The sequence below is a fragment of the Bos javanicus genome, chromosome 19, assembly GCF_032452875.1.
Source record: "Bos javanicus breed banteng chromosome 19, ARS-OSU_banteng_1.0, whole genome shotgun sequence".
Classification (NCBI taxonomy): domain Eukaryota; kingdom Metazoa; phylum Chordata; class Mammalia; order Artiodactyla; family Bovidae; genus Bos; species Bos javanicus.
This window is the reverse complement of record NC_083886.1, coordinates 21,840,449-21,864,555: the sequence shown is the minus strand read 5'-3', so window position 1 is coordinate 21,864,555 and position 24,107 is coordinate 21,840,449. Positions and strand designations below refer to the sequence as shown.

Genomic DNA, 24,107 nt, shown 5'->3' with positions numbered 1-24,107 from the left:
ATGAGTGATCCCAGCTAAGTTACTTAACCTCTCTGGTCTTCTGTCCACCTTGCTACAGTGTACAGATACTAATATCAACCCCACAGGATTGCAGAGAGGATATGAAAGAGTCAAGGAATGTAAAGTTCCAGAGTCTGGCCCTGGGAAGCCATACAGTATTTGCTTTGCTTCTGTTACATAAATGAGGATCAGAGAGGTGGAGTGAATTGCCCCACGCCACACAGGAAGTGATAGAGCCTGATTTCAGAATCAGATGCTGGAGACATCAAGACAGTCAGACACACTGGGAAGTCTTTCTAAAGAAGAGGGCTTTCTCCCAGGGAAACACTTCTAAACTTCATCCCCAAACTTCCCCAGGCCCCTCTACCAAGCAGGGAGAAAGGATTTTCACTAGTAAGAACTTCTGCTTTGGGAATGGAACAGCCCCACCTTCTGACTCATTCCTGGTCTTGGCGGCCAAGCTCTCCTGGGGGCCAGGCGGTTTCCAAGCCAGGCCTCACCGATGCCTCGGCATGGGTAACTTGTCAGGGTGTCTGTACCTGGAAATTGCTTGGAGGGAACTTCCCAGATCTGGCAGGCCCTGGCCACAGCTTGGTCCTGAACAGTGGAGGATGGGGGTATACTTGTAGTTTCTGTTGTAATGAGTGTGTAGGATTCTAAACATGAAGAATGCCCATTGTGTGTCTCAGCTTTTTTTTTTTTTTTAAACAAGCTAAATCAAATACATATTTAATTAAGAAACTAATAATGCAATATTACCCAAACAAAATGTAAGCACATGTTCAGTTATCATGTTCCATATTTCAGAGAAGAGGCATTAAGGATTTATGCTATAAGTTTATTTACAAACATATCTAGGATGCTGAGTTCAAGGGATTGATCCTTTTAAGAGACTGCACCTCTTAATATGCTCCTCTTTCTATCTGTCTCATGGATTACTTTTTAAGCAGTTGGTGTCTTACTATAAAGAAAGGTGCAGCAAATCCAGACCCAAAGAACAAAGTCATCATAGCTAGTAATCTCCACTTGTTTTCTACTGAAAATGGTATATTCTTCCCTGGACCCTCCTCATAGTGGCTCCGACGAACCACTGAGGTTGTGAACCTCCGGATGCTCTGTCCCAGCATAGCGCTGTTGGACGCTCTACAAAAGATCCAGAGACCGGAGGCGGAAGAAATGGCGGCTGCAAACCTACCGCTCCTTGCCTCACGACCTTGCTCCTCTAACAGCAAGGATCCTTTTTTTTTTTTTTTAATCTTCCTTTTATTTATTTGTCTGAACTGGGTCTTAGTTGCAGTGCTTGGGCTTCTCTTGTTTCCATTCATGGGCTCTAGAGTGTGTGGGCTCAGTAGTTGTGGTGCTTGGGCTTAGTTGCCCTGTGGTATGTGGGATCTTTGTTCCCCCACAAGGGATTGAACCCATGTCCTCTGCACTGGAAATCAGACTCTTAACCACTGGACCACCAGGGAGGTCCTGTCTCAGTTTTGGCTCCACCATTTTCTGAGTTTCCCTCCTTCAGGGCCCCCACATCTTGCGGATAAAGAGCCCATGTTCTGCATGTTTCCAGTTCTGCAGCATCCCAGAGCAGGCAGCAGATTTATTTCAGCCTCCAGTTCCCAGCGACAACCACACCTTCTCAGGGAGGAAAGTGATGGGCCTGACTCTGGGGGTCTCCAGAATCCAGAGCGAACATAAAAAGTATTTAGAATAGACTGAAAGATTACCTTGCTGATGGGAAGGAGGAGAAGGAAGGCTCCAGAGCAGTCCTTGTCTATGGCTCAGGTTCAATGCCATTTTTTAAAAAACTGGGATCAGAGAGACGTCTAGGTATTTCTCCCGTACCCTGTGGGCTCTAGATCGTGTTTGTCTCTTGCTTGGGAGGCTGCGTCATAGGAAGAGCACGAGCTTTGGAGGCAGCGGACCTAGATTTAAATCCTGGCTCCGCTACTCAGTTTTCTCATCTGTGAAGTGGGGATAATCACGTCCATCTCAACTAGCTGTTGGGAAAACTTCAAACAGTGCACATATGAATAGCCTGGCATGAGGTAGGTGGTTTCTGCAAAGAAAGCGAATTCAGAGTAATTTTCTGTTAGCCAAGGGGCTCCGGTGTTGCCCACCTGGGATCATATGAAACAAGGAATTGGGAAGAAAATGAAAGAGCAAGTAACTACCTTCTTAACCAAGAAACTTTGGGGTAAGAATGACAAAGAGATGCCAACATGGGTGTGCTGGTAAATGTTTAATAACTGGCTCCTTGGAAAGATGTGTACAAACACATAGGTTATTAAAATGTTTTGTACGTATAAAGAACGTGTAGCACACAATTTAGAAATAACAAAATATACCACATTCTTGTCAATTCCATTTAGCCAATTCATTCCCACAAAATGCTTTCATTGATTTTTGAGAGCCGCTTGTATCAGTAATCAACCTTAAGTTATACATGATAAATAGGTGTTTTTGTTTTTAATTTTCTTGGTTGCAATGCATGGCATGTGGGATCTTAGTTCCCCAACCAGGAATCTAACCCACTCCCCTTTCATTGGAAGTGCTGAGTTTCAACCACTGAACCACCGGGGAAGTTCCAAATAGGTGTAGTTTTGACATGAATGTTGGTTGATATTTTTGTTTAAGACTTAAAATGAAAGTGCGACGATTATGATTTTTTTTTGTCTGAATTTGACTTGTTGGTTAACAACTGAGTAACTTCCTTGCTGAATTGCATAGCAGTTTTCAAATACTGGAAGGCTAGTTCCTCAAATTTTTGTGCTATTCACAATACAATGGCTATAGATGTGACGCACTAAGTTTACTCTACATTATTAATATTTCTCCACCAACACCTTAAGTCTAGGGAATTTCCTGGTGGTCCAGTGGTTAGAACTCAGTGATTTCCCTCTTGGGGATCCGGGGTTTGATCCCTAGTCCAAGATTAAGATCTGCAAGCCACATGGCACAGCCAAAAAAAAAAAAAAACAAAACCCAAAATAACAACTTAAGCCTAGACAATCAGCTACACAATGAACAAGCCCTGTTTTGCGGTGTTTGCCAATTTCCATGTTGTAACTACTCACACTGTGGCCAATTTCGTGCCTCTAACATGACAAAACTGAACACAGTGTTGGGAAGAGATGCAGTAGTACACCAATATAAAATATTTCCACCATACAGGAGTAATAGGTATACATAACCTCAAGAGCATAGATAATAATAAAATGGTAAAATAATAGTTATAGTAAAAGCTTGGAAGGACTGATGATGAAGCTGAAGCTCCGATACTCTGACCACCTGATGAGAAGAGCCAACTCCTTGGAAAAGACCCTGATACTGAGAAAGATTGAAGGCAGGAGGAGAAGGAGGTGACAGAGGATGAGATGGTTGGATGGCATCGCCAAGTCAATGGACATGAGTTTGAGCAAACTCTGGGAGATAGTGAAGGACAGGGAAGCCTGGCGTACTGCAGTCCAAAGGGTCGCAAAGAGCTGGACGTGACTGAGCGACTGAACAGCAATAGTAAAATAGTAAAAGTAGTAATTAGGAAGTTGAGTTTTATTTTCAATTTAATGTACTTAATTGTAAGTTTATATAATTTAATTTAAAAACTGATTTTATTGAATTATATTTGATTTGCAGTGCTGTGCCATGTAGATTTCTTAATATTTATTTATTTTTATTAATTTATTTGGCTGTGCCAGGTCTTAGTTGCTGCACGAGGGATCTTTAGTTGAGGCATGTGAATTTTTAGCTGTGGCACATAGGATCTATTTCCCTGACCAGGGATCAGCCCGGGCCTCCTGCATTGGGAGCAGGAAGTCTTAGCCATGGGCCACCAGGGAGGTCCCCTAATTTAATTTTTTTATATGAGTGTGCTCAACAGCTGACTCTAGAAATTTGACCATTGGCTCTTGTAAGCAGGCATAAACCAGCTCCGGCACAGAAAATCAGATGGGTCTTATAAGTGGGAGAAGCCGGGGGAGTGTGTCTGAGGGAAGTTGGACAGCACCTCCTACCTTAAGATTCCCTGGTAGCTCAGCTGGTAAAGAATCCGCCTGCAATACAGGAGACCCCAGTTCAATTCTTGGGTCAGGAAGAGCTGTTGGAGAAGAGATAGGTTACCCAATCCACACCAGTATTCTTGGGTTTCCCTGGTGGCTCAGCTGGTAAAGAAACCGCCTTCAATGTGGGAGACCTGGGTTTGATCCCTGTGTTGGAAAGAGCCCCTGAAGAAGGGAGAGGTTACCCACTCCAGTATTCTGGCCTGGAGAATTACATGGACTGTATAGTCCATGGGGTTGTGAAGAGTCGGACACGCCCTAGTGACTTTCACTTTCACTTTTTTTCCTACCCTAAGCCAAAAACCACTAGCCAGGTCCCGCCAGCCATTGTCTATGGTATGTAGTGTAGCTAGATCACCCCACGTTTCAAAAGAAGCCAGAAATGTGGATTTTTATGTGATTCTCTTGACTTTAAAAAGATTGGCAACAAATCAAGACATTTTTGAAAACACAGTGCTAGCCAGTCAAAACACATTTATGTGCAGAATTCAGCCCACGGGTTTCCATTTGTGACCTCAGCATTCACTTGCGCCTTTCAGGCTGACCTGTTGGGGACCCACTGAGCTGGGCTGGGGTGAGAGTGAGGTGAGGGAGGCAGTAGCCTCAGGCACAAAATTGAAGGAATGCCAAAAACTCACTAATTAAGATAAAAACATATTTTAAAAAATTTAAACGAACACACACACACAAAAAATTCTTGTTGAACACAATAATGTTCTCTATACAGACAGGATCAGTGACAGTATTGTGCCAGGCCACATTAGGGCCTGAGGCAAAAAGAAAAATCTGTACTACTGATCTGGAACTAGAGGAGCTTGAGAACATTTCCAAGCACTGCCACTCTCTGGCCCTGTATCCTAGAGTTTGAGGGAAGGGCAGGGATCCCCTAAGAAATGGCCTGGAAGTCTTCCCAGGCCTCAGTTCTTCTTACTAGCCTCTATGATCGTGGCTCCAAGGAAAGCCCAGAGAAGTCTGTCCAGCAGCCTCCTGCAACCCCGGAAGGTCTGAGTTCAGAGGAAGAACTGGACCCACCAGAGGTGAGACGGAAAACCTGGGGACTCACTGCTCCTAACTGCAGGGTCCTTGCTGTGTGACCTTGGCCAGTTGATTGGAGATTCAATTTTCTGTGATGTGGGGTTTTGCTCTGCTCCCTGACTTCTAGCCAGTCACAGCATCTTGTTTACCTCTCTTGCAGTTTTTCATTTTGGATCTTAGAATCTGCAGGTCAGCTCTATCATCCCCTGCTCCAAGCAAGAAAACAGTTTGCTTAGCCTAAACCAGTGGTTCTCAATTTTGTTACCCAGAGGCTATTTGGCAATGAAGATTTAAAATATATATATTTATTTATTTGTCGGTGTCAGGTCTTAGTTGCAGGATTCAAACTCTTAGTTGTGGCGTGCGGGATCTAGTTCCCTGACCAGGGATCAAACCCAGGCCCCTCACATTGGGAGTATGGAGTCTTAGCTACTGAATCACCAGGGAAATCCCAGTGGGAACACTTTTGATTGCCATGACTGGAGATGGCTGCTGCTACTGCTGCTGCTAAGTTGCGTCAGTCATGTCTGACTCCGTGCGACCCCGTAGACGGCAGCCCACCAGGCTCCCCCATCCCTGGGATTCTCCAGGCAAGAACACTGGAGTGGGTTGCCATTTCCTTCTCCAATGCATGGAAGTGAAGAGTGAAAGTGAAGTCGCTCAGTCGTGTCTGACTCCTCGAGACCCCTGGACTGCAGCCCACCAGGCTCCTCCGTCCATGGGATTCTCCAGGCAAGAGTACCGGAGTGGGTTGCCATTGCCTTCAACTGGAGATGAAGTCAGGTGCTATTGCATCTAGTAAATAGAAGCCAGAGATGCTGCTAAACCTCCTTCAATGCAGAGGACAGTCCCCTGTAAAGGAGAATTATCAGGTCCAAAATGTCAGTGTGCTAAGGTTGAAGCTGGGGTTGAGAAACCCGGGCTGGGCACAGATAGATCTCTGCCCCATTTTCAAAGTTCTCCTGAGAGATTGTGTTCTCATCCATTGCCTTAAAGCCCTGGTAACCAGAAACATCAACACTTGTTCACTCATGTTGAGAACTTGACGTTTTGAAAGTTAAGGAGAGGGACTTCCCTAATGGTCCAGAGGCTAAGACTCCACGTTCCCAATGCAGGGGGCCAGAGTTTGAACTCGATCACGCATGCTGCAATTAGAAGTTTACATGTCAAGCCTAGAAGATGTAGAGTGCTGCAACTAAGATCTGGCACAATCAAATAAATAAACAAAAATAAATAAATATTTTTTTAAAGAAAGAAAGTTAAGGGGGATAGAAATGTTCTAGGGACGGCTCCAGGATCCTGTTTAGGAGACAAGGGGAGGGAAGGCAATGAAGTCAGTGGTGAAGGCTGGAGTCCTATCTAGCCCCTGAGTTTGCACAATAAGCCAAGCTGCTGGTTTATTTAGAGTGTGCATTTGGGAGCCTGAAAGATGGGGTTGATGGTGATAACGGGTGTCAATGTTATGTTGCAGGAAGGAGGACCCCTTCCAGGGCCCGAAACTGGGCTCTTGTCTAACACTCAGAAATGAATTGTCCGAGGAGACACATGTGCTGACAAAGCAAGAGACTTTATTGGGAAAGGGCACCCGGGTGGAGAGCAGTAGGGTAAGGGAACTCAGGCAGACTGCCGTGTGGCTCGCAGTCTCGGGTTTTATGGTGATGGGATTAGTTTTGGGGTGGTCTTTGGCCAATCATTCTAATTCAGAGTCTTTCCTGGTGGCGCATGCATCACTCAGCCAAGATGGATGCTAACGAGAGGGATTCTGGGAAGTGGACGGACACGCGGTGTCTCCTTTTAACCTTTCCTGAACTCTTGCTGTTGGGGGTGGCTTATTAGTTCCCTATTCCTTATCAGGATCTCCTGTCATAAAACAACTCATGCAAGTGGTTACTATGGTGCCTGGCCAGGGTGGGCGGTTTCAATCAGTGTGCTTCCCCTAACAACTATGTTTAGTCGCTAAGTCAGGATGATTCTTTTGCAATTCCGTGGAGCCCGCCAGGCTCCTCTGTCCACGGGATTTCCCAGGAATGAATACTGGATTGGGTTGCAGTTTCCTTCTCCAGGGAAATCTTCCTGACCCAGGGATTGACCCTGCGTCTCCTGCATTGGCAGGCAGTTTCTTTACCACTGAGCCACCAGGGAAGCCAAGGGATGTCAATGCCCATCCCCCAAACTATTCTTGGAAATATTTTCAGTAATTCCCAGGATGAGAAGCTACAGACATGTAAAGTCAGATAAGATTTTTACAATGTGAGGCCTTAAAGAGGGTCCACCTGGCAAGAATGGGGGCTGTCAGACCTATCTCTTCCAGATCCTGCCATGGGGACTAAAGTTATTTGTGACCCTGGAACCTGGAGGAAAAACTATCTAAGTTGTGGATAGTCTGCTGTGGCCTCTTGGGAAAAACATGCCTGGTGCTATGTAAGTCTGAAAAAAAAAGTGCCCAGGACAGCTGGAAGGTTCAAAATCTCATCAGTCAGGAACATTTCTGCGGAAGCCCAGTTGTAGCATTTAAGCGTGCAGACTGTCTTGGTTAATTCGCGGTTGTGTTGGGGAGAAACTTGGAGAGTTGCTGCGTCCACCCTTTCCTCCTCAGTGTCCTTTTCTCTGCCAGTTTGTTCTTCTTGTCCTTGTCAGGCAGCAAGTGGCACGCCTGGGCGTCAGGCACAGATGGAACTGGAGCTCTTGCTGAGGGCCAGAAATAGTTATGCAAATATCTGGCTGCTGGGGCTTTATATTCTCCCCCTTCCCCTCCTCTTCCTTCCCCTTACTTCAATTCCTTCCTTAAAGCTTGAGATTTCAGGGATCCAGACTGGAGCTCCTGGGGTCTTCTCACTTCCTAGAGGCACAGCTCCTGGTGGGAGAGAGAATTCTCCCCTAGTGCCTGGAGGCTGCAGCCCAGGACCCCAACCTGAGGTCACACAGGCCTTTGGCCATCTACCTCACCCACCTGGTGCTGGGGGCCTTTACGGGGTTGGTCCTCCTGCTGGGGCAATCCCCTCTGTTTGGGGTGGATGTTCCATGCTTGTTTCATGGCTGTTCCTACCCCGCCCCCTCGTACTAAAAAAGATGATCCTCCTGAATTGGGGGTGAGAGTGGGCTGCTTCCTCCTGAACCTGGTGGAGCTGCAGTTCTTCCCCTGCCAGTGGAGTCTTTCCCCACCAGCACCTTCTTGTGGCCTGCATTGGGTGCGCCCACTTCTGGGCCGGCCTGCTCATCCTCCCCTGCTCCCTTCTAACAAGACAGCCCTGGGTTCCAGGAGCCCTCCTGCATGGAGGTGTAGCAGCTGGCAAAGTGCAGACCCCAGCATGGCATGCTTCAGGCTCACTGCCTGATAGTGAGAGGCAACCAGCTCAAGGGAGCAGCAGAGACCTGAGGTCTGACTGGGCAAAAAACCCTGCACTGGCCATCACTCTCCTGCCTGATCCTTGAGGTTGGGGAATGTGGCATGGGAGTGGGGAACCCTGCTTCCTCCCGAAAGCATTACCTCAACAGATATAAGATAGCAAAGTGATTAAGAGCAAGGTTTCTGGGTCCGGACTGCCTGCGTTCAAATCCCAGATCTGCCAGTACCAGCTGGATAGCTTTGGACAAGTTGCTTAACCTCTCTGTGCCTCAGTTCTTTCATCTGGAAAAAAAAAAAAAGATAGGGGGGATAAAAATGAACCCTGCCTTCTAAGAACACTGTGAAGATGAGTTTATAAATGTAAAGTACTTGCCAATAGTAGCTGATTGCAATAAACATTAGCCACTGTATTTTTTTTTTCTTTTAATATTTATTTATTTAGCTGTACCGGGTCTTAGTTGCAGCTTGCAGGATCTTTGATTTTCACTGTGGCATGTGAGATCTAGTTCCCTGACCAGGGATTGAACCCAGGCCCCCTGTTTTGGGAGCTCGGAGTGTTAGCCACTGGACCAGCAGGGCAGTCCCTATCCATTGTGTTAACCTTAGCTCTCTGGAGAGTTGCTTTTGCCTTGCTGTCTCATTCACCCAGAACTGTGAAATCAACTACTAATTCCTCCCTCACTTGCTCCTATGGCTATTGTTAGCTGAGTCCCCACACAGATCCTCCTTCCCAATCTCTCCTACGCTGTCCCCCTCCTTCCAGTCCCCCCATCACCTCCCTGGCTCAGACCTGCCTTCACTGCCATTGCTGAACCTGCCCAGCACCTTCCTGCCTGAACAGTCCCCTCCCTCCCTCCCAACCAGCACTTACCTCCTGGTCAGCACTCCAGCTGAATTAACCACCTGAAGCCCCTCAACCTGGCATCCAGCATCTTCTATGAGTCAGCCCCAACCTCACTCGCTATCCACTCTTTCCCATTCCAGCCACGCTAGGGGCCATGCCTGGACTTTCTTCCCACCCTTTGCTCCAGTCCCTCCTGGGGAGCTCTGCCCTGGTCAGCTTTAGGACCAAACTAACTGGGTTCCAGCTCTGCTTTGCCACTCACTGGCTGTGTGATCTAGGACAAGCAGCTAGGGGTTTGGGGGCTCTTTTCTGTATAAAAAGAGACTGACAGGGACTTCCCCGGTGGCCCAGTGGTTAAGGCTTCACCTTCCAGTGCAGGGGGTGTGGGTTCGATCCCTGGTCTGGGAGCTAAGATCCTACATGCGTCTTGGCCAAAAAAACAAAGCATAAAACAGAAACAATAGTGTAACAAATTCAATAAAGACTTTAAAAAGAGGTCCACATCAAAAAAAAAAAAAAATCTTAAAAGAAAGAGAGACTAATAATACCCACTTCACAGCGTTGTTGTGAGGATTAAACAAGATAATAAAGTAAATAAAGTGCCAGGTGCACAATGCTCCTTGGCAAGCAGTGCTCTTACCATCTAAATCCTACTATTATAGGCTCTGATCCTAGCCTCTGTCTGTGAAGCCTTCCTTGACTCCTCCTCTGCTCTGTTCCTCCTCTGAGCCTCCATGACGATTTCACTCAACAATTAATTACACACTGCTGTGACTCCCCTTGACCGTGGCCTTCAGTGGTTATTTCCATCCATCCTGCTGTGTGACTTTGCATGTATCTCTGATGTCTTTGCATCTCAGTCGCAGGAGGGGGAAAGGTGCTGTGCTTTGTGGAAAGAGGACACACAGTCCTGCTCTTAACAGTGCTTTGCAGGGAATAGTGGCTTGATGCATCTATCCTGATTTATCCTGATATTGTTAGGCCAGAATTGGGAGTGGCCAAACAGGGCTTCGTCTGAAGCATGTCAGAAAACCACAGGAGATGGTATTCCTCTGTCTCCTTCCACAACTTGGGGCAATTTTTAACAATCATTTAACAGCTATGAAAGTTCTTTCCAAGGTCTAATTAGAGTCCTGCTTGCTGCAGTGGAAGCTATTCTCCTTGGGCCTCAGGCAGTTGGTGTCTAGGTCCTGAGTATTGGTGAGCTACTGCTTTTTGTTGTTGTTCAGTCACTCAGTTGTGTCCGACTCTTTGTGAGCCCATGGACTGCAGCATGCCAGGCTTCCCTGTCCTTCACTATCTCTGGAGTTTGCTCGAACTCATGTCCATTGAGTTGATGATGCCATCCAACCATCTCGTCCTCTGTTGCCCCCTTCTCTTCCTGCCTTCAATCTTTCCCAGCATCAGGGTCTTTTCCAATGAGTCTGTTCTTTGCATCAGGTGGCCAAAGTATTGGAGCTTCAGCTTCAGCATCAGTCCTTCCAGTGAATATTCAGGGTTGATTTCCTTTTGGATTTACTGATTTGATCTCCTTGCTAACCAAGGGATTCTCAAGAGTCTTCTCCAGCACCAAAATTCAAAAGCATCAATTCTTCGGCATTCAGCCTTCTTCATGGTCCAACTCTCATATCCGCACGTGACTGCTGGAAAACCGTAGCTTTGGCTAGGTGGACCTTTGTCGGCAAAGTGAGATCTCTGATTTTTGGACCGCCATGAACAACCATGAAAGGCAAAAAGTGCCTTTGGGTTATGTTAATAAGCTTGGACACTATTCCTTAGGCCATGGGTTAGCAAAGTGTAGTCCTTGGGCCAAATTTGGCCCACACCTTTTTGTTTTTTGTGGCTGCACTGGGTCTTCACTGCTGCACTCAGGTTTTCTCTAGTTGTGGCAAGCAGGGGCTGCTCTTTAGCTGCGGTGCACAGGCTTCTCATTGCAGTGGCTTCTCTTGTCGCAGAGCAGGGGCTCTAGGGCACGCAGACTTCAGTAGCTGCGCCTCACAGGCTCTAAAGTTCGGGCTCAGTAGGTACAAGGACTTAGTTGTCCACAGCATGTGGAATTTTCCCAGACCAGGGATCGAACCAATGTCCCCTGCATTAGCAGAAGGATTCTTAACCATTGGACCAACAGGGAAGTCCCCACCATCTGTTTTTATAAATAAACTGTTTTTGGGACACAGATATGATCATTGGTTTCTATATTGTCTACGGCTGCTTTTGTGCTGCATAGAAATGACTAGTTGAGACATGTGAAAAGCCTAAAATATTTACTATCAGACACTTTACCAAAAAGTTGGCTGATCCCTGTACTAAGCCATCAGAAGCCTTTGAAGAATTCCAAGCCGGGGAGTGACATGATCGAGTCGGTATTTTAGGAACATCACTGGAAGATGTGTCAGAGGGGATGAGGAGGGAGCAGGTGGCTGCGAAGAGATTGTTGCAATTGTCTGGTCAAGAACTGATGAGGCCTGAACTGAGGTAGTGTGATGGGGATGGATAAACGATGCAGGCTGGAGAGATAGTTAATGAGAAGAACCAATAGGACATGAGCTCTGAGAAGGAGGGGATGGAGGGAGAAGGAGGAGGCAGGGGGAGTGGATTTCTGGCTTTACTGACTGAGGGTTAGAGTCATCAACCAAAAGGAAGAAGTCAGCGAGGAAGGCTTGCACACTTGGCTTTGGATACAGTTTACTTGAGGTATTTGCAAGAGATGGGGAAAGTGCCAAGCCCTCTAGTGTGATGTCTGCCATGGAAATTTGTGAGTTATCCATGGCTTGGGAGGTATTTGGGGGTCCTGGGAATGAACAAGATCTCCTAAGGAGGGGGTGCAAGATCCAAAGAACAGAACACAAGGAAGAAATCCTAGGAAGCACCAACACTGAAAGACAAACAGAAGTGTGTCCAGCAAAGAGATTCAGAAGAAGAGATTCTACGGGCCAAGTTGAGAAGAAAAGTCAGGTCAAATAGGCAGCAGTGAGCAAGCCTGAGAGGCAGTCCCTAGATTAGCAATTGGTAGGTCATGGTTTGGGTGACTAACTTGTCCCATTTTGCATGGAACTTTCTGTTTTGACACTGAAAAATCCCATATCTCCAGGGAACCCTCAGTGTTGGCATTAACAGTTTGTTGCTCTACTACTGACATCACCAAGAATGATGTCAAGAAAAGTTTAGCTTGCAAAGTACCCCACCAGGACTTCCTTGGTGGTTCAGTGGTTAAGACGCCACGCTCCCAATGTAGGTGGTCTGGGTTCGATCCCTGGTCAGGGAACTAGATTCCACATGTTGAAACAAAAAGGTCCCGCATGCTACAATGAAGATCGACAATCCCACAGGCTGCAGCTAACACCTGGTGCAGCCAAATAAATACATTAAAAAAACATTTTTTAAAAGTAACTAACTTCCGGAGACAGTATTTTCCCATTGAGCTGATAAACCTATATCCTAGTTGGATCCTCTTTGAGTCACTGCTAGCATGATGAAAACATGAAGCCCTCTCTTGGTACAGCACTTGACCATTACACAACTTTATTCCATCCTTACAACAACCCTGCGAGGTAGGAGTTCACAGCCCTAATTTTATTGGAATGGAAGCTCAGCGGTTAAGCTCTCATGGCAAAATAGGCTTAATTTCAAGCCTCATAACTCCAGAAGCCCATGTCCTGGCTGCCTCCACAGCTCTGCTTGTAGATGTCTATAATCTAAAACACTGGGCTGGCGGCTGGTGGGACTGTGGATCCCCTGCTTGTTGCAGAGTCAGGCAAAGGCCATGAAATTCTTGGGAGCATGGATTGAACCCTATAACTATGTGCAGATCAATACAGAAGGAGTAAGGCTGCAGGTTCAAACAAAAGTAGACATATAAACTGAGGCCATCAAAGTTGTGTAAGAGGACCCATATTCTATGCAATAGCTGGGTTCTTTTTTTTTTTTTTTTAATTGCACTTGAGTGGCTTGTAGGGTCTTAGTTCAACCACCAGGGTTTGAACCTAGGCCCCAGTAGTGAAAGCTCCAAGTCCTAACCATTGGACTGCCCAGGGAACTCCCAATAGCTAGGCTCTTTTAAATATTGTTTTATTGTAGTAAAATATGCATAACATAGGGCTTTTCTGATAGCTTAGTTGGTAAAGAATCCACTTGCAATGCGGAAGACCTGGGTTCAATCCCTGGTCTTGGGATGATTGGTCAGGGTTGGGACGATCCCCTGGAAAAGGGAAAGGCTACCCACTCCAGTATTCTAGCCTGGAGGATTCCATGGACTGTATAGTCCATGGGGTCACAAAGAGTCGGACTCGACTGAGTGACTTTCACTCACTCATAATGCATAACATAACATTTACCATTTTTACCATTAAATGTATAATTCAGCATCATTAGTTACTTTCATAATGTTGTACAATCATCACCGCTATTCATTTCCATTAGTTTTTCATCATCCCCAACAGAAACTCTGTACCCATTAAACAAGGACTCCCCATTTCCTCCTCCCCTAGACTCTGGTAGCCTCTACTCTACTTTCTGCCTCTATGAATTTGCATATTCTAGGTACCTCGTGTGAGTGGACTCATATAGCATTTGTACTTCTGTATACGGCTTCTTTTGTTTAGCATAATGTCCTTAAGGCTCAATCATGTTGCAGCCTGTGTCAGAATTTTTCCTTCTTTTTTATGGCTGAGTGATATTTCATTGTATAAATGCCACGTTTTGTTCACCCATACGTCTGTTGAGGGATGGGCTCTTTTCATATTCTTATACTTCTAATAAAGTTAATCATATATTTCTAATGTTTTTAAGTGTCATTTGAGAGACAAGGATACTATATGCTTCCTAAAAAAAGAAGACCATGCCACCTATGAAGTATTTGTCCCTTCAAAATAAAACTCAAATCTGCTCAAGCCTCTAGATTTGCCAATATACAGGAAATACAGAGGCCTGAGTATCATATTAAACTACCCTATGGGGATGCCATCAACAAAATCCAGACAGGAAAATCTGTAGGATAAATGACCTAGTTTCTTCTACAGATAAGTTGCAAGGGGAAAAAAATATAGAGATAGGAGAGATAAAAAAGATATAAGAGATACTTAACAGTCTTGTCCTGCGAATATTCTCGCTCCTCTAATTTTGTAATAATTTGGGCAGGCTAAACATGTGCTACACTGAGACCATGTTTGTGTCTCCAGACCTAGATCTTTCCTTAGTTCTGGTTTTATAAATGCCGGTAGTAAATTAAGCCTGACTTATACAATGCATCTTATGTGGGAAATGTCTGTGACTCCAGGTATCTGACCAAACGTGAGAAATTACTGTATAACTAGTATAATAATGGGCTTTCCAGGTGGCTTAGTAGTAAAGAATCCGCCTGCCAATGCAGGAGACAAAGGAGATGTGGGTTTGATCCTTGGGTTGGAAGATCCCCTGGAGGAGGAAAGGGCAATCCATTTCCGTATTCTTGCTGAAATAATCCCATGGACAGAAAAGCCTGGTTGCAAAGAGTCAGACACGACTGAGCAACTGAGCACACATGCAGCGTAACATTTGAAGATAACCATTGCTAATTTGATGATTACCTGTTGCCGTTAAAAGAATTGGGCTTCCCTGATGGTTCAGACAGTAAAGAATCTGCCTGCAATGTCGGAGATCTGGGTTCAATCCCTGGGTTGGGAAGATCCCCTGGAGGAGGGCATGGAAACCCACTCCAGTATTCTTGCCTGGAGAATCCCATGGTAAGAGGAGCCTGGCAGGCTACAGCCCATGGGGTAGCAAAGAGTCAGACACGACTGAGAGCAACTAACACTTTCACTTCTTCACTTTCATTAAGTGAATTATATTTTTTTTAAAAAGTCAATTAACTGCAACATGTGAATCTTGATTCAATCAAACAAGTAGTTTTTTAAAAAAAATGTTATGGAGATAATTGGAAATTTGAACACTGATTTTCTGATGATATCAGCGAATTATTGTTAAAAAATTTTAAGTTTGACAATAGTATGTGGTTTTGTTTTTTAAAAAAGTCCCTATCTTTTAGACACATACACTAAAATGTTTTCAGATGAAGTGATATGATATTTGTTTTATATAATTTGGAATTTGTTTTAAGGTTATGGGAGGGAGTAGAGTTGAAATAAGATTTCCATGAGTTCATAACTATTGAAACTTTGTGATGGATAATCAGGGGTTTGTTGTCTTATTTTGTTTGCTTTCGTCTGTGTTTGGACTTCCTCAAAATAAAACTTTTTTTCCTTTTCTCTACACAGGCTCTTTGTTGCAGTGCACAGGCTTAGTTGTCCCAGGGAATGTGGGATCTTAGGTCCCCAACAGGGACTGAACCCACATCCCCTGCATTGGAAGGTGGATTCTTAACCACTGGAGCACCAGGGAAGTCCTCCCAAATAAAACTTTTTAATGTCATTTCAGAGATACACTCCTTTATTTTGGGCTGACCTTCGGCAGGTGCTCTCTTCCTAGGATTTAGCTTCAAGTTCCCTAAAGAGCATTCTCCACCCACATTCCAAGTGTCTGTACAAAAGAATAAAGGATCTTATGCTAATAAATGCATTTTAAGGAACAGTATTCAATATGTGTTCTTGTCATCTGAACGTCACTTGTTATCAGGCAGCTATGCAATTCTGTGGGCTTGAAAAAAATGGCTTGCCTAGGAATTTCCTGGTGGTCCAGGGGTTAAAACTTCACCTTCAGTGCAGAGGGTGCAGGTTCGATCCCTGGCTGGGGATCTAAGACCCCACATGTCTCACGGCCAAAAAGCCAAAACATAAAACAGAAGCAATATTGTAACAAATTCAGTAAAGACTTAAAAAAAATTGTCCACATTAAATATATATATATATATGTATATAGTTTTTAAAATGACTTTCCTACCTGCAATCCTTTCTGGAGGGTCATGTTGTGGTAGCTTACTATGTGACAAGTATCATCTACATGCTCTACATTTGCCATTTCTCCTAAGCCTCACAGTACCTCTATGACTTACACATTATTATCAGCCTCCATTTTACAGATGGGGAGAGTCAGAGAGATTAACAAGGGCTGACATCTGTTAACCATTTACGATCTGTCAAGTACTGGGCTAATTGCTCTAAATGAATTTGCTTGTTTTATCCTTACATGCTTATGAGGTAGGCACTATTATTATCCCCATTTTATAGATGAGGCAATTGAGGCTTAGAGAGGCAAAGGAACTCGCTAACAGCTGCTAGACCAAGTGTTCCACTCTGCCCTGAACACAGCCCAGTCGCGTGATTCAGAGCAAGCATTCCGGGCTCTGCTACTTATTAGCTGTGTAGACTTGGGTAAATTATTTCATCTTCTTCAGCCTGGTTTCTAATGTGCAAGATGGGGATAAAAACATCACCTCCCTGGTGGGATGGTGGGGTAGGGTGTTGGGGGGGCGTGATGCGAGGGAGGCTTAAGAGGAAGGGAATATATGTATACATACAGCTGATTCATTGTTGTACAGCAGAAACTAACACAACACTGTAAGGCAATTATCAGCTCAGTTCAGCTCAGTCACTCAGTCGTGTCCGACTCTTTGCGACCCCATGAATCGCGGCACGCCAGGCCTCCCTGTCCATCACCAACTCCCGGAGTTCACTCAGACTCACGTCCATCAAGTCGGTGATGCCATCCAGCATCTCATCCTCTGTCGTCCCCTTCTCCTCCTGCCCCCAATCCCTCCCAGCATCAGAGTCTTTTCCAATGAGTCAGCTCTTCGCATGAGGTGGCCAAAGTACTGGAGTTTCAGCTTTAGCAATTATACTAAATATAAATATAAAGCAATTATACTCCAATGAAAAAAATAATTTTAAAAAATATAAAAAAGAACATCACCTCTGTAATAGGGTGAGACTGAGCACTAAATGAGACAATTCTGGCCAAAGGGTTAGCATGATGGTGACCTACCGTGAGGGTTCAATTGTTGTAATCAATTTTTATTATCACCAGGCTTCTTGCTCAGGGCGCTTTTCCACTCAAGTCAGATTGCTTTGGGAGCTTAGGAATTTTCTGGAAAAACCAGCCTTTCTGTGGTCATCTGAGCTATTTTAAGTGGACACTGCTGTGCCGTTTTTCTATGAGGGGTGGAGGGGACTCCACTTTTACTTAGAACCAGTACAGGGATTATTCTGACCTATGAGACGTGAAAGATTAAAAACAAGTGAGCTTGAGGCAAAATCGTTGTGGGTGTTGCCCTGGTGTTTCGTTCTTGCCAGGTCTCTGAAATCAGTTCCTGGTCCAGGCTGGAGGAGCTCTTAGGAACATCGTGTAATACTCCAAGTGCCCTGATGTGGACATATATAAACAAAGCAGGTGTTAATATCTCTGTTTATTCACTGCCATGATATAGGGAAAAAACATGGGCTCTGAGCCTTGGGGACCTCAATCCGAATCCCGACGCTGCCACTGGCAGGCTGTTTGCTTAGCTGAGAGTTGGGAAGGTTATGACAATAAAGCTAAAAGTTACAGAATGCTTCCTATATGCTGGGCCCTTTTTACTCATTAACTCACTGGATTATTTTAAAAGTTGGTAAACTTTATTTTTTAAAGCCATTTTATTTTTTAGGCTGTGCCACACAGCACGTAGGATCTTAGTTCCCCTACCAGGGATCGAACCTATGTTCCCTGCAGTGGAAGTGTGATGTCCTAGCCACTAGACTGCCAGGGAATTCCCTTTAAAGCAATAGCAGAACTGAGCTCAAAGTACAGTGTTCCCATAATACCCTCTTCACCTCCCCACACACAGCCTCCCCACTGTCAACACCCTGCACCAGCGTGGGACAGTTGTCACACCTGATAAACATACACAGCACATCATCATCGCTTAGCCTATAGTCTACATTAGGGGTCACTCTTGGTGCTTACATTCTGTTGGTTTGGATAAAAGTATCAGGACATGCATCCATCATTGTAGTATCAAATAGAGTAGTTTCGCTGCCCTAAAAATCCTATGTGCCCTTCCTGTTCATCCCTCCCTTATCACAACCCTGACAACACCTGATCTTTTTATTGTCTCCACAGTTTTACCACAGAGTTGGAATCATATAGCCTTGTCACATTGATTTCTCTTGCTTAATAATATGCATGCTCCACCATGTCTTTTCATGGCTTAATAGTTTATTTCTGAATAAGAATACATTGTCTGGATAAAATAAAATGTCTGTTTAACCATTCAGCTACTGAAGGATATCTCAGTTGCTTGTTAAGTGTTGGCAATTATATATAAAGCTGTTGTAAACATCCATGTGCAGATGTCTGTGTGGATATGTTCTCAACTCCGTTAGGTAAAGAACATGGACAATTGCTGCGTCATATGGATAGAGTGTGTTTAGCTTTATAAGAAACTGCCAAACTGTCTCCCAAAGAAGCTGTGCCATTTTGCATTCCCATCAGCAATGAATGAGAGTTCCTGTTGCCCCTCACCCCCTCTAGCATTGGGCATTGTCTGTGTTCCAGTCATTGGCCTTTCTAACAGATGTGTAATGGTATCTTGTTGTTTTAATTTGCGATTCTCTATGACATGTGTCGGAGAAGGCAATGGCACCCCACTCCAGTACTCTTGCCTGGAAAATCCATGGACCGAGGAGCCTGGTAGGCTGCAGTCCATGGGGTCTCGAAGAGTCAGACACGACTGAGCGACTTCCCTTTCACTTTTCTCTTTCATGCATGGGAGAAGGAAATGGCAACCCACTCCAGTGTTCTTGCCTGGAGAATCCCAGGGATGGGGGAGCCTCGTGGGCTGCCGTCTATGGGGTCGCACAGAGTCGGACACGACTGAAACAACTTAGCAGCAGCAGCAGCATGACACGTGTACCTTGGACAGCAAGGAGACCAAACCAGACAATCCTAAAGGAAATCAACCCTGAGTATTCATTGGAAGGACTGATGCTGAAGCTGAAGCTCCCAGCACTTTGGCCACCTGACGAGAAGAGCCGACTCATTGGAAAAGTGCTTGAAGCTGCGAAAGACTGAGGGCAGGTGGAGAAGGGGGTGGCAGAGGATAAGGTAGTTAGATTCCATCACCGACTCAACAGACATGAGTTTGAGCAAACTCCCAGAGATAGTGAAGGACAGGGAAGCCTATCGTGCTGCAGTCCATGGGGTCGCAAAGAATCGGACATGACTTAGCGACTGAACAACAAGATGACATGTGATGAAGAACATCTTTTCAAATGCTTATTTGCCATCTGTATATCTCCTTTGGTGAAGTGTATATTCAGGTTTTGGGTCCATTTTTAAATCGGATCATTTGTTTTCTTATTGAATTTTAAGAGTTCTTTGTATATTTTGGATAACAGTTCTTTATCAGATGTTTTTTGCAAGTATTTTCTCCCAGTCTTTGGTTTGTCTTCTCATTCTCTTGACATTGTCTTTTACAAAGCAGAAGTTTTTAATTTTAATTTTAATGAAGTCTAGCTTCTTATTCTTTCTTTCTTCTTCTCATTGTTTCATAAATTGTGCCTCTGATACTGTATATGAAAAATCATCACCATATTCAAAATCAGCTAGGTTTCCTCCTGTGTTAACTTTCTACAGCTTTGTGGATATGTTTAGGTCTATGACTCATTTTAATTTTTGTGAAGGGTGTAAGGTATGTGTCTAGACTCTTGTTTTTTTTTGCCTGTGGAGGATGTCCAGTTGTTTTAGCACCATTTGTTGAGAAGACTAAATTCATTTGATTTTCAAACTAAACTTTGAGGTGGGCATTTTTAGCCCATATTTTTCAGATTAAAAAACTGAGGCACAGAGAGGTTTTGTAAGTCACTCAGAGTAATACAGGCAGACATGACAGAGCTGAGATTTGATCCCAGGCAACCTGACTCTTGAGTCCATGCGTTCAATCCCTATCTATAAAAATAATGTCTCCTTAATAGGTTTGTAGTGAGGAAGAGAGATAGTGTTTAGCACATGGTACGTGCTCAGAAAGCAATTGTGATAGTCATTGCGCTCCCTAGCTTCCCAGGTTTCATTGAAGCGTCATGTCCTCAGAGCAGCTTTCTTTCATTCCTTCAGCCAAATGAGCCATCCATCACAGCATCATCTCATCATCCAAGGGATGACAGTGTGGTGAATCCTGTGGGCATGCTAAGTCGCTTTAGTCATGTCTGACTCTTTGCCACCCATGGACGGAGCCTGCCAGTCTCCTCTGTCCTTGGGATTCTCCAGGCAAGAATACTGAAGTGGGTTGCCACGCCCTCCTCCATGGGATCTTTCTGACCCAGGGATCGAACCCGCGTCCCCTGCATTGGCAGGCAGGTTCTTTACCACTAGGGCCATCTGGGAAGCCCGTGGTGAATCCTACTGAGGTCAAAGTTCACCCCTCGCCCTCACCATGTGAGTTCCCTAGAGAGAGGGTCCAAATCTGATATCTCTCTGTTCCTCAGAGTGCCTGGTGCTGCCCTTGGCACTTGGCAGGGTCTCAGCCAAAGTGTGTTGAATTAAGTTTGGATTGCGTGCTATTCCTTTATTCAAGATGCACATTCTGGGTGTGGTCTATTCCTCAGGATCGCCCAGCTAATCCTCAGCTCTTAGCTCCTGAATCCCCTCGCTTGAACCTTCCCTGGTGTGTCAGGTTGAGCCACCTCTGCCTGGAGAAGTTCCAGGTTGGGCTGTTTATGGAGGCAGCTGCCCTTGTCTGCTACACCCTTCTTCCTGCACCACCCGGCTCAGTTTCTTCCACATTCTGGGTACCTCCCTTCAGTATGGACACCGCCTGTAGAAGCACCCACCTCTCTCTCTCAGCTCAAGACGTAAGCCCTTTCTTGGAAACCTGTTCTCTAAATGCCTCTGGCCTCTTTGGGAGAGTCTAACACTCCTTCTCAATGGGTAGAGCAGCTCACCTGATATTGACAGGACATGAGGACCCAGGGGCAGACCTCATTCCTAAGAGCTTCTGAAGCTGTTAATTTTGGTATTGTTCGGCTCCTTTAGGGAGTGCGAGCCACTTATGGCTATCACCGGTGGGTCTTGTTTCACCCCATAGACAGCTCCACCTGAAGCATGCCTCTCTCAAACCAGCCCACCAGGAATCTGGGGGGTACATCCTGCCAGTACCCCCTTGGCAGCCCCTGCTTTGGACTGGGCCGTACGGCATCCTCCAGCATCATCCTGCGTCTGCCTCTGCAGAGCTGCTCTGGGGAGATGTGACCCGCAAGACTCACCTGGACAGCACTGCCCCGGGAAGGCACCCTCTTGGACACAGCCAGCATAGTCCACTGGCGCCCGCCTAGGACAGGGCCTGTTTTATACACTCAGCGTGACCCCAGTGCCCGCCCTGGGCGCGCCCAGCAGCCTCGGTTGCCCGGTGCAGAGAACCTCCAGGCAGGGCCTCTGGGACCCTCACAGAGGTCTCCAGGGCAGTGCCCGGTGCCGCCTGGCCCGCTCTGGAGGCGCGCCCAGGCGCTGCCAGGAAGGCCGACTGTTTATCCCCGGAGCCGCCAGCAGGGAGCTCCCTTTCGGTTCGGCTCGCGCGGCCGCGGGGGGCGGCGCTGCGCTGCGCCGCGCTGCGCTCCTGCCCGGACCGGGCCGGGGCCGCTGGATGCCGCGTCTCCGCTCCTGCTCCCTGCCGGGCGGGCTCCAGTGGCCGGTGAGTGCGGGGCGGCGGGGGCGACCGCTCGGTGACCGGCCGGGCCCGGGGTGGGGGTGGAGGGGCGGCGGGGCGGGCTCGGGCCGGGAAGGCGGGCGGGCGGCGGGGCCCGCCGGCTCCTCCTCCTCCTCCTCTCCTGTCCCCTGGAAGCGGCGGCCCGGACTCCCGGCTCTGGTCCCTGGCCGCGCCGCGAAGCTCGGCGCCGGGGACGCGGGGCCGATCCGGAGCGGGGCGGGAGGGCGAGCTCCCGCCCCTTTGCCTGCTCGAGCGGCGCTGGGAGGCCGGACAGGGTGGCCTTCAGTTTGGGAGGGTTCGGGGCTGGGGGGAGCCCAGGTGGCCCCGAGCTGCAGGGTGCAGGCTGCAGCCTGGGGGTGTAAGGAGAATTCTTGAGGCCAGTCCCAGGCACCCTCCTCGACAAACCGATGGACCGAGGTTCGGAGGAAGAGCCCTTTATCCCTCCCAGCGGCCTTCAACCCTTTCACTGCCAGGCCGACACCGGGCTCCTCTCAAAGGAGCAGCTGCCAGACAGCTGGCAAAACAATGGAGACCCTGCTTGCCTGGGCCCCCTCTCCTTGGGACAGAAGATGAAGTCGGGGGTGGGGTGGGGGCGGTGAACCGTAGGCTGCGGGGATTAGGGCGTGCAGGCTGCCCCCTGCAACCGGCAGCTCACTTCGCTTCTCCCTGCCAAGGGGTGGGGTACGTGTGGGAAGGTCGGCCCGCCTGCCCCAGGCCTCTGGGAGAGACTGACCCGACGCCCCGCCCTGCGAACCTGTCATGCCAGTTGCTTCACCAATGGGAAGGGGAGGTGGTAAGGTTCGCGATCGCGCCCCCCCCCCCCCCCCCGCCCCGCCGCCCCAACCCCGCACGCCGCACCGCCCTGCTGGGGGTGCTGCTGGTACCCAGCCTGGTAAAGAGTGGGTGCTGTTCCTGGCTGAGATAAGGCCTGCAGGGACACACTGCATATTGGGGCTTTGTTGGGGGTGGGGTGGACTGGGGGCCGGGGGTGTCACCCTGTTGCAAGGCACATGTGTCCTGCTGATTAGTTGGAGAGGCTGCCAGTAGGGAGGGGGAGGATGGGGAAGGCTGCCAGCTGGGTTTTGAAGCGGTGCTCCTTTTGCCTGGTCACTTGGCCAATGGGGCATGTGTTTGGCAGTGTCCTCGTGGTTTGTGTTTGTGCACGGAGGCCTGGGAGGATGCTTCCTAGGAGGAGCTCTCCTGCCTAAGGTCTTCCTGCCTTCAGATGGTTCCCCCCAAATTATGGAATCGCATTTGCTCCGCTCTTCACTATGGCAATGATTTATATGGATTCATTTTGTCTTTTGGAGTGCCTGGTATGCTGGTGGCTGAGGAGGCCTAGTAAAACCCCCATATAAAGAGTTAAATGAGCTGAGTGTGTATGCACTGCAGTCAGGCTGGTCAGGACGAAAAGTCGTCCAGGTGATTAAGAGCAAGATCACCTTAGCAAGACATTGAATCTAGATGGTCAAGCTGCCTTTCCAGGTGCTTGCCAGGTCTGGAGCCCTTTTCTTGGGCAGGTTGGTATCCTGTTGTCACGGCAATGGGCTCTGCCTTGCCTCCTGTTCTCCACCCTCTTAGCTCAGAAGTTGCTTTCTATTTGGGGATATTGAAAGTTACTCTCCTGAAGTCTCTGGCTTCCGGACAGACCTCACTGGCTCTTTGTCAGTGGCCTGCCACCTCCCCAGCTTCCCCTTTGTCCTTTTGTGATGAAGACTTTCCAGGAAATATCCTCCTGGTTGCTGGACATGACTGGTTGGTTATATATAGCCTCGGGTGGAGGTGTGCTTGTCCATTTGGGGTTAGGAACATTGAAGCTGGGGCTCAATTCCAAGAAGATGGTGGGGAAAACTATTGTGTTGGGGGGTTTAGGGGAATGAGAAGGGTCACAGGTGAGAGTGCAGGGTGGGTGAGGGAGGAGGGGAATGTTGATGGTCACTTCCTGTGGGAGCTTTGAGCTTTGAACAATCGATGACCTGGCGCCTGGCAGCTCTGAATATCTGGTTTGTTTATAGTCTCTTGGCCTGGCTCAGGTGCCAGGGTATGTGACCGAGGGCTTCCTCTCATGCTCCAGGCTGTCCTCAGAAGCCTTCAAGTGTATATGCCCTTCCTGAATCCTGCCTGCTCCCTTAACCTCACTGCCTGGCAGTTGGGGCAGCCAGCCTGTTGCCTGGAGCCCCCTTCATTGGATGAGTTTGTGGCTGCTCATTGAGGGGTGCG

General features: G+C 47.2%; 2 protein-coding genes, 1 long non-coding RNA gene and 1 other non-coding gene across 10 annotated transcripts in view; 2 read left to right on the top strand and 2 right to left on the bottom strand.

Moving 5' to 3' along the window:
• Positions 1–801: 801 nt before the first annotated feature.
• Positions 802–1,253, bottom strand: LOC133231887 (cytochrome c oxidase subunit 7C, mitochondrial). The gene has a single exon (XM_061390583.1). It carries the CDS (start codon positions 1,125–1,127, stop codon positions 936–938), a length of 192 nt encoding a protein of 63 aa, XP_061246567.1. The 5' UTR covers positions 1,128–1,253; the 3' UTR covers positions 802–935.
• Positions 1,254–3,603: 2,350 nt separating this feature from the next.
• Positions 3,604–21,730, bottom strand: LOC133231888 (uncharacterized). Its single transcript, XR_009731263.1, has 4 exons — positions 21,448–21,730; positions 8,578–8,718; positions 7,862–7,944; positions 3,604–7,778 (listed from the first exon to the last, which is right to left on the bottom strand). It is a non-coding gene; the product is annotated as an uncharacterized LOC133231888 (long non-coding RNA).
• Positions 14,373–14,504, top strand: LOC133233113 (small nucleolar RNA SNORA72). Its single transcript, XR_009731591.1, has one exon. It is a non-coding gene; the product is annotated as a small nucleolar RNA SNORA72 (small nucleolar RNA).
• Positions 21,731–21,760: 30 nt separating the features above from the next.
• The window catches only part of MYO18A (myosin XVIIIA), a 101,456-nt gene continuing 99,109 nt past the window's right edge, over positions 21,761–24,107 (top strand). For 5 of the 7 annotated variants that reach the window (XM_061390581.1, XM_061390578.1, XM_061390579.1 and 2 more), the window contains exon 1: positions 21,781–21,872. The gene's annotated coding sequence lies outside the window, so the exon portion shown is untranslated. Of the gene's footprint in view, positions 21,873–24,107 lie in introns of all 7 variants that reach the window. The other 2 variants (XM_061390582.1, XM_061390580.1) reach the window with 1 other exon arrangement.